Raw genomic sequence first — 15,058 nt, 5'->3', positions numbered from 1 at the left:
AAGATATTAGGACAATAAGTTGAGATAATTAGAGAATATTGAGTTGACTTACTTTCATGACAGTAGGTTCCAGTGAAGCCAAGGTCACAGGCACATGTAAACTCTCCGTTGGGTTGGCTGATACACATGCCGTGTTTACCACACACGTTGGAGGAGATGAGCTGTACACCCCCACGGCTACTGTTGGAGGGTATGGCTATGGTACAACTGTCAATCACTGTAAATATATGTAAAAACTTGTAGTACTGTACCAGATCTACCGACCAATGTTGTCACCCCACCCTTAAATTTATTTTCTATCCAAGCAACTCACGCATGACAATTAAAACCAATTCATCGACACATACAATTCTCACCTTGACATGACCTTGAATCACAGGTGGGTTTGACCTTGTGACAGTTCTTGCCCTCCCAGCCATCGTGACAGTGGCAGTAGTAGTCCCCCTGGACATTGAAGCAGCTGGCTCCATTTTCACAGGGACTGGGGTAGCAGGGGTCAATGTCAACCTGAAACATCAAAACATCAAGTCTCCTTAAAACTAAAACTTTACCATCAGTAAGGACACTTACCTCCAGAAAGACATGTACGCTATAAACATAATAAACAGTCCAGTTCTAGACCTATATACCGTCTCACTACAAATACATTTGTATATACTGAAAGTTTATATATTTCTTGTCAATATATCACCGAACCTATTAATGCTGGCATTATAAGTTTGGCATATTTTAAAGAAACAAACATTTAATGATCTTATATTGAACACGTGTATAGTTATCCTACTCACCTGACAGTTAAATCCAGTGAAGCCGAGTGCACATTCACAGGTGTAGCCTGCGACCTGATCATGACAGATGGCATTGTTCTGACAGGGACTACTCTCACATTCGTCGATGTCCCACTCACAGTGGCGACCAGTGTATCCCGGTAAACAAGCACAGTGGTAGCTGTTTACTAGGTCCTGGAATACAGCAGGAATGACAGTTCAATAACAATGAGTAAAATACAATTACAATGAGTATAATACAATAACAAAGTCGAGTATAATACAATTACAATGAGTATAATATAATAACAAAGTCGAGTATAATACAATTACAATGTCGAGTATAATATAATAACAATGAGTATAATACACTAGAAATAACTAGATAATACAATGAGTAAATATAATACAATAACATTGCCTAATGACCAATGACCAATAAACAATCTATTATGATACTATCCTACATATTTTTTATTACAAAAGAGGTGAAATATGACCTTTCACCTTTTAACTTTACATGAAAGAACTTGGCATTACAAAGATATGGAGATCATAAAAATCTATTGTTTCCAGCTAATGAGGTAGTAGCTATATCATACTACATGTGTACATGTGTTACAGTGTAATGCCCAATATTTAGTGGGAGTTATCTCCCCTTGGCCTACTTACCACACAATGAGCTCCATTCTGACACTGATGATGACAATCGACTATATCTGTAACCAACAAAGCACCAAGTCAGAACAATATGTTTCCTTTAACCTGTAATTATTACATTCTTCCACAATTATATAGTGAAATATTGACCAAGATATTTAGATTGATACAATCTAAAAAAATTTGCAACAAAGAGAAGATATATTTTTTTATATTTAAAAGTGAAAGTTCAGGAATTTATGTACCATGTACATTCCTCATAAATTACTTTAGATAAGATTTAACTGTAAATATGAATATTTACACATGGACCTCGGTGACTTTTATCAATATCTATTATCTTATACATATGTAGATATGTGACCACCTGTTAGTTTTAGAATATTGAATCATATATGTCTGATCTATCTCAAAAAAGTGTGTAAGCCTGTAAATTTAATGTTGATTTTTTATTTGTTTGTTTCTGCCAATAGACCTTTAAATGGATATTCTGCAAAGTTGCAAAATTTCTTGCTGCTCTGTACCTATTAAGGACTAATGATTTTTAAATCTATTGTCAGCATCAAAATATCTTCCTTGTGGTCAGTTTGTACCAGCGAAATTGGTTGGATAACCAGCCAATACAAAATTAGAGCACATTGGGGAAAGGCACTTGACAATAGATTTTATGTAAAGTATGTATATATGTATTGGGTAAATGTACATGTGTATTGGGTAAATGTACATGTGTATTGGGAAATGTGCATGTGTATTGGGTAAACGTACATGTGTATTGGGTAAATGTACATGTGTATTGGGTAAACGTACATGTGTATTGGGTAAACGTACATGTGTATTGGGTAAATGTCATGTGTATTGGGTAAATGCACATGTGTATTGGGTAAACATACATGTGTATTGGGTAAATGTACATGTGTATTGGGTAAACGTACATGTGTATTGGGTAAACGTACATGTGTTTGCACTGTTCAATTGTGATTTTCGCTGGGATTGCTAGTTCATTGCTTTGTCACACTTTTCTAGTTGAGTTTATAATGTATACAATTATTTGTCATACAGCTAATACAAAGAAAGCCTGTAAGGACACAATTAGGGTCACACAAACATTTATAAATAGTAGATTAGATCACAAATGAAATGTCATTAGCTTGTTTATATGGTAAATTGAAGCATACAATTTCCATACAAAAAGAAGAAGATACTTTTGTCCTTTTTTCATCAAAAGCTTATCTTATAAAATCCTCAACTTGTGTGGAATATCACTTTTAAAAGATTTCGCTAGTAACACAGTAACTTCGCCATCTGTGATGATCCTATATATAATACCCAGTATTATAACTTACCTGTCTCACAATTCTTGCCGGTCCAGCCGGGCTGACAGTCACAGATGTAGTCCCCTACTAGGTCCTGACAGGAGAAGGCGTTGACACAGGGACTTCCGCTACACTCGTCCCCGTCCAGCTGACACTGCGGCCCTTTCCATCCTGATGGACACAAACACTCGTATCTGTTGACCTTGTCCAGGCAGGTCCCGCCATGCTGACATGGGTCTGAGGCGCACTCATTGATATCTGTGAGAAAATGGTTTATTTATAGTATAGAAATTTACCCACACGAGAAATGGTTTATCTATAGTATAGAAATTCACCCACACGAGAAATGGCTTATTTATAGTATAGAAATTTACCCACACGAGAAAAGGTTTATTTATAGTATAGAAATTTACCCACACGAGAAATGGTTTATCTATAGTATAGAAATTCACCCACACAAGAAATGGTTTATTTATAGTATAAAAATTCACCCACACGAGAAATGGCTTATTTATAGTATAGAAATTCACCCACACAAGAAATGGTTTATTTATAGTGTAGAAATTCACCCACACAAGAAATGGTTTATCTATAGTATAGAAATTCACCCACACAAGAAATGGTTTATTTATAGTATAGAAATTCACCCACACAAGAAATGGTTTATTTATAGTATAGAAATTCACCCACACAAGAAATGGTTTATTTATAGTATAGAAATTCACCCACATGAGAAATGGTTTACATTTAGTATAGAAATTCACCCACATGAGAAATGGTTTATTCATAGGACAGGAATCAACTCATGTAAGAAACTGTTTATTTATAGTTAAGAAATTCCCTTATGTGACGAAATGGTTTATTTATAGTAAAGGAATTCACCCTTGTGTGGAAAAGTTTATTTATTTATAGCATTAGAATTCACCCTCCTGTGGAAAATGGTTTATTTATGATACAGGTATTCACCCTTGTGAGGGGTGAGGATGGTTAGAAATGGGGACTCTAAGGGATGGGGATGGTAAGGAATAGGAACTGTGAGGGGTGGGGTTGGGGATGGTAAGGGAAAGAAACTGTAAGGGGTGGGGATGGTTTGGAGTGGGGACTTTGAGGGTGAGGGATGGTTAGGAATGAGGATGCTGAGAGGTAGGGGTGGTTAGGAGTGGGGACTGTGATGGGTGGGGATGGTTAGGAATGAGGATGCTGAGGGATGGGGATGGTTAGGAGTGGGGACTGTGGGGTGAGGGATGGTTAAGAATGGGGACTGTGAGGGGTGAGGGATGGTTAGGAGTGGTGACTGTGAGGGGTGAGGGATGGTTAGGAGTGGGGACTGTGAGGGGTGAGGATGGTCAGGAGTGGTGACTGTGAGGAGTGGCGAATCTCTACTGCTGTGTAGACAGCCTGGGCTATATATCATGCTCTGTTTCAATTTAAATATAATAGCATTGATGTTTCTCACGCAAACATGTCATAAGTCCTATCTACATCTAAATCATTAGGATTCGTGGAATAATTCAATTAAAGTCTGATGTCTAAAACTAAATTGGCAACTTTCTTTCCATGAGCTATCTAATTGATTGTTACATTGTGGCTGCACAGAGAGCTATGATCTACTGTGTCTACACCATGTCTGAAGTCAATTACAAAGACAGCAGTCTCACCTCTATCTCTGGGCCTATCTAACCAAACACTTACACGTTCTACAATACCTTAACTACATAATTTATAAAGAGCTACAGGAAATGGTTTAATTATTTCCATTTTCACAGTAAGCTTGTTACATAACACTGGTTTTAGCACATTCAACATTCAATAAAACATTTATTTGATATAGAAATGTGTGCTGGTTTCCTGAACACATGTATTTATGTCGGACAAATGATAATTGTACATTGTATTTATAGAAAGGTTGTTTTTTCCATAAATTACAGAGAATTACGTCACATGGTCAATTAAAAGAAAGTTATAGAGAGGGTCATAGGTCATATGGTCAGTTAATACTGGAGTTATAGAGAGATCATAGGTCATATGGTCAGTTAATACTGGAGATATAGAGAGATCACAGGTCATGCTGTAAATCAATACTGGAGTTATATAGCGGTCATAGGTCATATGGTCCGGTCGGTCTAGGCAATAACCGACTTGGTGATATTACAGTTTTATTTGAAAGTTAAACAACTGCTTGAATATTGCCAGCACATAAAACACTCGACTCTCTCTTGTCCCACGGTGTCCCACACTGGAGGAGACACAAGCCTGTTGATGAGCATCCCATCGTTACCTGATCCACCTGTATCTCTGTGTCTATACCCCTCAATGGTTAGACCCAAAACTTCAATGGTACTTCTGCCACACTGGGAGGAGTATCGAACTCTCCACAGAAGGAGAACACAATAGAACCGACAACAGCTGTAGTGGTCAAACTAAGAGGCTCACACGACTTATAGTCAAAGCATGTTATCAACAGGTGGGAAGGACACTACTCGGAGAGCAGAGGACACTGGAGGTCCACCCTTATTGTTAAAACACAAACAAATGGATCACTTCTCTAAAAACTCATACACTGAACATGTATAACTAATCAGATATTAAAGTTATCTGTAGTAAAATGACTGTTCTATAGAGCAGGCAGGGAAAATACAGGGGGAAGGCAAAGAGGCGGGCCAGTTGTTGATCCTTTAAAGGGGCCTGCTGCTATATTGAATACATACTGGACAACACTTTATATGACCACAAAGAAAGACATCATAGAGCGAAGACCATAGTTCTATCATGTACTTACTGGAGTCACACAAGACACCAGTCATAGGAGGGTAGACCATAGTTCTATCATGTACTTACTGGAGTCACACAAGACACCAGTCATAGGGGGGTAGACCATAGTTCTATCAAGTACATGTACATATGTACTTACTGGAGTCACACAAGACACCAGTCATAGGGGGGTAGACCATAGTTCTATCATGTACTTACTGGAGTCACACAAGACACCAGTCATAGGAGGGTAGACCATAGTTCTACCATGTACTTACTGGAGTCACACTAAGACACCAGTCATAGGAGGGTAGACCATAGTTCTACCATGTACTTACTGGAGTCACACAAGACACCAGTCATAGGGGGGTAGACCATAGTTCTACCATGTACTTACTGGAGTCACACTAAGACACCAGTCATAGGGGGGTAGACCATAGTTCTACCATGTACTTACTGGAGTCACACAGTAAGACACCAGTCATAGGGGGGTAGACCATAGTTCTACCATGTACTTACTGGAGTCACACAGTAAGACACCAGTCATAGGAGGGTAGATCATAGTTCTATCATGTACTTACTGGAGTCACACAAGACACCAGTCATAGGGGGGTATATCATAGTTCTATCATGTACTAACTGGAGTCACACAAGACACTAGTCATAGGGGGGTAGACCATATTTCTATCATGTACTTACTGGAGTCACACAAGACACCAGTCATAGGGGGGTAGACCATAGTTCTATCATGTACTTACTGGAGTCACACAAGACACCAGTCATAGGGGGGTATATCATAGTTCTACCATGTACTTACTGGAGTCACACAGTAAGACACCAGTCATAGGGGGGTAGACCATATTTCTATCATGTACTTACTGGAGTCACACAAGACACCAGTCATAGGGGGGTAGACCATAGTTCTATCATGTACTTACTGGAGTCACACAAGACACCAGTCATAGGGGGGTAGACCATAGTTCTACCATGTACTTACTGGAGTCACACAGTAAGACACCAGTCATAGGAGGGTAGATCATAGTTCTATCATGTACTTACTGGAGTCACACAAGACACCAGTCATAGGGGGGTATATCATAGTTCTATCATGTACTAACTGGAGTCACACAAGACACTAGTCATAGGGGGGTAGACCATATTTCTATCATGTACTTACTGGAGTCACACAAGACACCAGTCATAGGGGGGTAGACCATAGTTCTATCATGTACTTACTGGAGTCACACAAGACACCAGTCATAGGGGGGTATATCATAGTTCTATCATGTACTTACTGGAGTCACACAAGACACTAGTCATAGGGGGGTAGACCATAGTTCTATCATGTACTAACTGGAGTCACACTAAGACACCAGTCATAGGAGGGTAGACTATAGTTCTATCACGTACTTACTGGAGTCACACAGTAAGACACCAGTCATAGGAGGGTAGACTATAGTTCTATCACGTACTAACTGGAGTCACACTAAGACACCAGTCATAGGAGGGTATATCATAGTTCTATCATGTACTTACTGGAGTCACACAAGACACTAGTCATAGGAGGGTAGACCATAGTTCTATCATGTACTTACTGGAGTCACACTAAGACACCAGTCATAGGAGGGTATATCATAGTTCTATCATGTACTTACTGGAGTCACACAAGACACCAGTCATAGGGGGGTAGACCATAGTTCTATCATGTACATATGTACTTACTGGAGTCACACAAGACACCAGTCATAGGGGGGTAGACCATAGTTCTATCATGTACTTACTGGAGTCACACAAGACACCAGTCATAGGGGGGTAGACCATAGTTCTATCATGTACTTACTGGAGTCACACAATAAGACACCAGTCATAGGGGGGTAGACCATAGTTCTACCATGTACTTACTGGAGTCACACAGTAAGACACCAGTCATAGGGGGGTAGACCATAGTTCTATCATGTACTTACTGGAGTCACACAATAAGACACCAGTCATAGGAGGGTAGACCATAGTTCTACCATGTACTTACTGGAGTCACACAGTAAGACACCAGTCATAGGAGGGTAGACCATAGTTCTACCATGTACTTACTGGAGTCACACAAGACACCAGTCATAGGAGGGTAGACCATAGTTCTATCATGTACTTACTGGAGTCACACAAGACACCAGTCATAGGAGGGTAGACCATAGTTCTATCATGTACTTACTGGAGCCACACAAGACACCAGTCATAGGGGGGTAGATCATAGTTCTATCATGTACTTACTGGAGTCACACTAAGACACCAGTCATAGGAGGGTAGACCATAGTTCTATCAGGTCACACAAGACACCAGCCATAGGGGGGTAGATCATAGTTCTATCAGGTCACACAAGACACCAGCCATAGAGCGGTAGACCATAGTTCTATCATGTACTTACTGGAGTCACACAAGACACCAGTCCATCCTGGCAGACAGTTACAGACAAATCCACCAGTCACATCAATACACCTCCCTCCATGGGCACAGGGGTCTGACGTACAGGCATGCTCCGCTGAAATGATATGAACATATGTTTATATATCTATCTGGTCAAAAGTATATATGGTAATTCATTATCAATTTAGATTAGATCTTTTTGAACTTTTTCAACAGAAATTTTCTTCTTAAAACTGAAGACTCCTAATTTGAATGCCTTGACATTGAAATAGTTTATGACCTTACCTATTTCACAGTTGACCCCTGAGAAGCCATTAGGACAAGTACAGTCATAATTGTCAGGAGCAGTGTTCTTACAGATGCCATCGTTCTTACACGGTTGATGGCGGCCACAGTAGTTCAGGTCTGAAATGATGGAAACATTCACTAAAACAGGTACAACAAGGGGGCATAAAACAACAGGTTCATCTGGTACATCAACATGTTGGGACATAAAACAACAGGTTCATCTGGTACATCAACATGTTGGGACATAAAACAACAGGTTCATCTGGTACATCAACATGTTGGGACATAAAACAACAGGTTCATCTGGTACATCAACATGTTGGGACATAAAACAAAAGGTTCATCAGGTACATCAACATGTTGGGACATAACACAATACAGGGACATAACACAACATGATAATCTGGGACATAAACAATACAGGGACATAAAACAACATGATAATCTGGGACATAAACAATACAGGGACATAACATAACAGGTTTATCTGGGACATAAAAAATACAGGGACATAACACAACAGGTTTATCAGGGACATAAACAATACAGGGACATAACACAACATGATAATCTGGGACATAAACAATACAGGGACATAATACAACATGATAATCTGGGACATAAACAATACAGGGACATAACACAACAGGTTTATCAGGGACATAAACAATACAGGGACATAACACAACATGATAATCTGGGACATAAACAATACAGGGACATAACAAAACAGGTTTATCTGGGACATAAACAATACAGGGACATAACACAACATGATAATCTGGGACATAAACAATACAGGGACATAACACAACAGGTTTATCTGGGACATAAACAATACAGGGACATAACACAACAGGTTTATCTGGGACATAAACAATACAGGGACATAACACAACATGATAATCCGGCACATAAACAATACAGGGACATCACACAACATGATAATCTGGGATATAAACAATACAGGCATATACAACAAAAGGTTCATCTGGGACACAGGGACACGTTACAATAATAATACATGAAATGGTTAAACCTACATACATTTTAATCATTTCATGTATTATTATTGCAACATGCCCCTGTGTCTGGGACACAAACAATACAGGGATATACCACAAAAGGTTCATCTGGGACATATGCAATACAGGGACATAACACAACAGGGTAATTATAATCTGGTATAAAAACAGGTTTATGAAGGGGTATTATTGACAATGCTGCAGTAGTCCAGGTAGACAGGTCTATTGGGGACATAACACAGTACCATAGAAACAAAATACATCCTGGGTACTGATCAGAACCTGTATACACCAGTACTGACCACTGATAAAATCTCCTTACTGACCACTACACCTAGACACCTGTATTCAACACTGACCACTAAAGCCCAGAGATAAACTCACTTCTCACTTCTATCAGAGAGATATACTCAGCTACCACATCATCTGTAGCTCATCACTTTCCCACAGAAGTCTTTCAAAGAAAACTGACGTGATGAAACAAGTATTTCAAAATGCAATCAGTGTGGTCCAGTGATGTGGGCCCCCATGGATGATCTGCCACCCACACTTATCCCTAATAGCCTGACGGAAAAGAAGATTCCTAAAAAATTCACTGGAATTTATTCTCGTCTCCTTATCGGACCAGTTGACACCTCATAAAATCCAGCCGCCATAAAATCTGGTTACTATGCCAATCAGTTAATACCGTGCTTCTACAAATTTATGTCAATTCCTTTAATTTGAACACATATTCTGTAGAAACTTACAGCACAAGAATCTCTGCTAATTTGATTTGCATAATTGTCTTTATTCGGATGCCAGAGAATGATTAATTGGTGTAAAGCAGGAGGGACTCAGGGTGACACAGCCGTATGGCTCAAGTGGTATCTCTTACACCACCACAAACTGATTATATAATGACACCACACATCTTAAAACTGACAAATTCAATATTCATTTCTATTTAAAACACATTGCTCTAACTTGTAATGTCTGAAATGGTTTAAGTATGATTACATCAATTTGGGATAAAGTCACCTGTCAAATGTTATTTCCAAGCACATGGAAATATTTCCAACAGTTGTTCATTAAACCCGATTCTGTGTGATATATCAATTATCTCCCCTGACTCTCTGTGATATATCAATTATCTCCCCTGATTATGTGTGATATATTAATTATCTCCCCTGATTGTGTGTGATATATTAATTATCTCCCCTGATTGTGTGTGATATATTAATTATCTCCCCTGATTGTGTGTGATATATCAATTATCTCCACTGATTATGTGTGATATATTAATTATCTCCCCTGATTGTGTGTGATATATTAATTATCTCCCCTGATTGTGTGTGATATATCAATTATCTCCCCTGATTGTGAGTGATATATCAATTATCTCCCCTGATTGTGTGTGATATATCAATTATCTCCCCTGATTGTGTGTGATATATCAATTATCTCCCCTGATTGTATGATATATTCATTATCTCCCCTAATTGTGTGTGATATATCAATCATCTCCACGGACTCTATGCATTATCTCCCCTGATTCTGTGTGATCATATTCATTATTGCTACTGATTCTGTGTGATATATTAATCATCTCAACAACTGTGTGTGATATATCACTTATCTCCCCTGACTCTGTGTGACATATTATCTCCCCAGATTCCTTGTGACATATTATCTTCCCTAATTCTGTGTGATACACAGTATCTAGATTATTTCCCCTGACTCTGTGTTATATACTATTTATCTCCCCTTATTCTATGTGACATATTACCTTTCCTAATTCTGTGTGATGTAGGGATTATCTCCCCTGACTCTGTGCGATATATTGATTATTTCCCTTGATACTGTATCATCTCCCTTGATTTTTTGTGATATGTTCATTAGCTCCCCAGAATCTTTGTGACATATTAATCATCTCTCCCCGATTCTGAGCAATATATCATTTACTCTTATTCTGTGTGATATATTAATTATCTCCCCTGATTCTGTGTGATATATTCATTATCTCCCCTGATTCTGTGTGATGTATTCATTATCTCCCCTGATTCTGTGTGATATATTCATTATCTCCCCTGATTCTGTGTGATATATTCATTATTTCCCCTGATTCTGTGTGATGTCTCAATTAGATCTTGATAGTGTGTGATATATCAGATTATTATTTTCAAATATTTTTTTTCTCTCTAATTTTGTGATCAACCAATAATTAGACCTGTTGAAAATGATTATGACACTTTCATGGTAAAGATATAAAGTTTTGTGGTTCCGACTGATACATCATATTGCCGTTGTCCCTTGATTGTGTACCTTTGTTACAGAGAATGCCTCCCCAGTTAACGTGACAGAAACACTGCCAAGGTGAGCCATTACATGATCCGTGTTCACAGCGAGGGTAGGGGATACACTGGTCACATAGGGGGCCCTGCCACCCATACATACACCTGAAATACACAAGAAAAATAATTAAAAACCTGTTCATAGCATGGATAGAGGTACACTGGTCACTTAGGGGGCTACTCATACATATACCTGAAATATACAAGAATATATTAATAATAGTTTGCAAGAAATGGACTGCACAGTTTTTCTTAACGATATGAACAGACATACTCCTCACCAACTTTGTTGAGGGAAGAATAGATTAAATCTGATTGCATTCAATACAAATATACATGGCAGAGCATGAAAGGGAGCATGAAATATCTCTCCCAAAAATAAACCATGTCCATATGTCAGATGGACCTTTAGAAATTTTTCCTCATTAAACTGTTCTCCCTGATGAATATATAAGACATGAGAGGTGACGGTAAGATTTTACAATTCACTGGTCTGGATTTTTATCTTGTATAACATATTGATCTTCAATATTATCACAATTATATAAATTCCTTATAAGGATGAACAAACACAGTGTTCCCAGCAATCTGCCGGGAGTTCTCCTCCAGGTGATCAATTCATCCCATTGATTACTTATCCATGAAGGAGAAATGTTAGCACCAAGTCCCCTGGAGGGGTTTAGTATATACACAGTGAACTTCCAGGTGACTAGTGGGGTACAGTGTTTTCATAGTGAACTTCCAGGTGACTAGTGGGGTACAGTGTATATATAGTGAACTTCCAAGAGACTAGTGGGTTACAGTGTTTACATAGTGAACTTCCACGTGACTAGTGGGGTACAGTGTTTTCATAGTGAACTTCCAGGTGACTAGTGGGGTACAGTGTTTACATAGTGAACTTCCAGGTGACTAGTGGGGTACAGTGTATATATAGTGAACTTCCAGGTGACTAGTGGGGTACAGTGTATATATAGTGAACTTCCAAGAGACTAGTGGGGTAGTGTTTACATAGTGAACTTCCAGGTGACTAGTGGGGTACAGTGTATACATAGTGAACTTCCAGGTGAGTAGTGGAGTACAGTGATTACATAGTGAACTTCCAGGGGAGTAGTGGAGTACAGTGTTTACATAGTGAACTTCCAGGTGACTAGTGGGGTACAGTGTATATATAGTGAACTTCCAGGTGACTAGTGGGGTACAGTGTTTACATAGTGAACTTCCAGGTGACTAGTGGAGTACAGTGTTTACATAGTAAACTTTCAGGTGACTAGTGGGGTACAGTGTTTTCATAGTGAACTTCCAGGTGACTAGTGGGGTACAGTGTTTACATAGTGAACTTCCAGGTGACTAGTGGGTACAGTGTATATATAGTGAACTTCCAAGTGACTAGTGGGGTACAGTGTTTACATAGTGAACTTCCAGGTGACTAGTGGGGTACAGTGTATACATAGTGAAACTTCCAGGTGACTAGTGGAGTACAGTGTTTACATAGTGAACTTCCAGGTGACTAGTGGAGTACAGTGTTTACATAGTGAACTTCCAGGTGACTAGTGGGGTACAGTGTTTTCATAGTGAACTTCCAGGTGACTAGTGGGGTACAGTGTTTATATAGTGAACTTCCAGGTGACTAGTGGGGTACAGTGTTTATATAGTGAACTTCCAGGTGACTAGTGGGGTACAGTGTATATATAGTGAACTTCCAGGTGACTAGTGGGGTACAGTGTTTACATAGTGAACTTCCAGGTGACTAGTGGGGTACAGTGTTTATATAGTGAACTTCCAGGTGACTAGTGGGGTACAGTGTATATATAGTGAACTTCCAGGTGACTAGTGGGGTACAGTGTTTATATAGTGAACTTCCAGGTGACTAGTGGGGTACAGTGTATATATAGTGAACTTCCAAGAGACTAGTGGGGTACAGTGTTAACATAGTGAACTTCCAGGTGACTAGTGGGGTACAGTGTATACATAGTGAACTTCCAGGTGACTAGTGGAGTACAGTGTTTACATAGTGAACTTCCAGGTGACTAGTGGAGTACAGTGTTTACATAGTGAACTTCCAGGTGACTAGTGGGGTACAGTGTTTACATTGTGAACTTCCACGTGACTAGTGGAGTACAGTGTTTACATAGTAAACTTCCAGGTGACTAGTGGGGTACAGTGTTTATATAGTGAACTTCCAGGTGACTAGTGGGGTACAGTGTTTACATAGTGAACTTCCAGGTGACTAGTGGGGTACAGTGTTTACATAGTGAACTTCCAGGTGACTAGTGGGGTACAGTGTATACATAGTGAACTTCCAGGTGACTAGTGGGGTACAGTGTATATATAGTGAACTTCCAGGTGACTAGTGGGGTACAGTTTATATATAGTGAACTTCCAGGTGACTAGTGGGGTACAGTGTATATATAGTGAACTTCCAGGTGACTAGTGGGGTACAGTGTTTATATAGTGAACTTCCAGGTGACTAGTGGGGTACAGTGTATACATAGTGAACTTCCAGGTGACTAGTGGGGTACAGTGTATACATAGTGAACTTCCAGGAGACTAGTGGGGTACAGTTTATATATAGTGAACTTCCAGGTGACTAGTGGGGTACAGTGTATATATAGTGAACTTCCAGGTGACTAGTGGGGTACAGTGTTTATACAGTGAACTTCCAAGTGACTAGTGGGGTACAGTGTTTACATAGTGAACTTCCAGGTGACTAGTGGGGTACAGTGTATATATAGTGAACTTCCAGGTGACTAGTGGGGTACAGTGTTTATATAGTGAACTTCCAGGTGACTAGTGGGGTACAGTGTTTATATAGTGAACTTCTGGGTGACTAGTGGGGTACAGTTTATATATAGTGAACTTCCAGGTGACTAGTGGGGTACAGTGTTTATATAGTGAACTTCCAAGTGACTAGTGGGTTACAGTTTATATATAGTGAACTTCCAGGTGACTAGTGGGGTACAGTGTATACATAGTGAACTTCCAGCTGACTAGTGGGGTACAGTGTATACATAGTGAACTTCCAGCTGACTAGTGGGGTACAGTGTATACACAGTGAACTTCCAGCTGACAAGTAGAACCAAGTGTAGTACTAGAAGTGGCCATGGACAAGACTCCATGGAGTGATGATCTTTGCCTGACTATCTGGTATATCCTACAGTTTACCACATAATCTTCAAATGTCAATCAAATAGAGTTTGATTAGGCCTCATGACCAGTGTCAGCTTCTCAAAGACAGGCTGATGAAATCCTTTAAAAGTTAATGTCAGCAGTTTAGATGGACAATAATGATGTTTATTCTTTTAACACATTGGATTGATTTTAGGTGAGAGTACTGGAAGATTAAATCTGGGGTATATATGTCAAACTACTGTTGGGACCTTGTTGTTCACCAGGCGGGCAGAAGGCCACAAAACTTATGAATGAACTTTGTAGGTAAAAGGCCTTTCACATCAGCTAGCCTAGAACTGTCTAGTTTAAATATCAATGGGAGATTTTTATAGGGA

The 15,058-nt window shown here is 39.3% G+C and overlaps 1 protein-coding gene across 1 annotated transcript in view; it reads right to left on the bottom strand.

Moving 5' to 3' along the window:
• The window catches only part of LOC117323839 (protein jagged-1b-like), a 137,707-nt gene that overhangs the window by 11,550 nt on the left and 111,099 nt on the right, over window positions 1–15,058 (bottom strand). Inside the window, exons 5-12 of the mRNA XM_033879322.1 lie at window positions 11,527–11,660; window positions 8,195–8,314; window positions 7,911–8,024; window positions 2,771–2,998; window positions 1,440–1,486; window positions 789–962; window positions 357–507; window positions 53–217 (exon numbers count right to left, since the gene is read on the bottom strand). Of these exons, the coding sequence (XP_033735213.1) occupies window positions 53–217; window positions 357–507; window positions 789–962; window positions 1,440–1,486; window positions 2,771–2,998; window positions 7,911–8,024; window positions 8,195–8,314; window positions 11,527–11,660 (1,133 nt within the window). The remainder of the gene's footprint in view (window positions 1–52; window positions 218–356; window positions 508–788; window positions 963–1,439; window positions 1,487–2,770; window positions 2,999–7,910; window positions 8,025–8,194; window positions 8,315–11,526; window positions 11,661–15,058) is intronic.

The sequence above is a fragment of the Pecten maximus genome, chromosome 3 (genome assembly GCF_902652985.1).
Source record: "Pecten maximus chromosome 3, xPecMax1.1, whole genome shotgun sequence".
NCBI lineage: Eukaryota > Metazoa > Mollusca > Bivalvia > Pectinida > Pectinidae > Pecten > Pecten maximus.
This window is presented reverse-complemented; position numbering and strand designations above follow the sequence as displayed.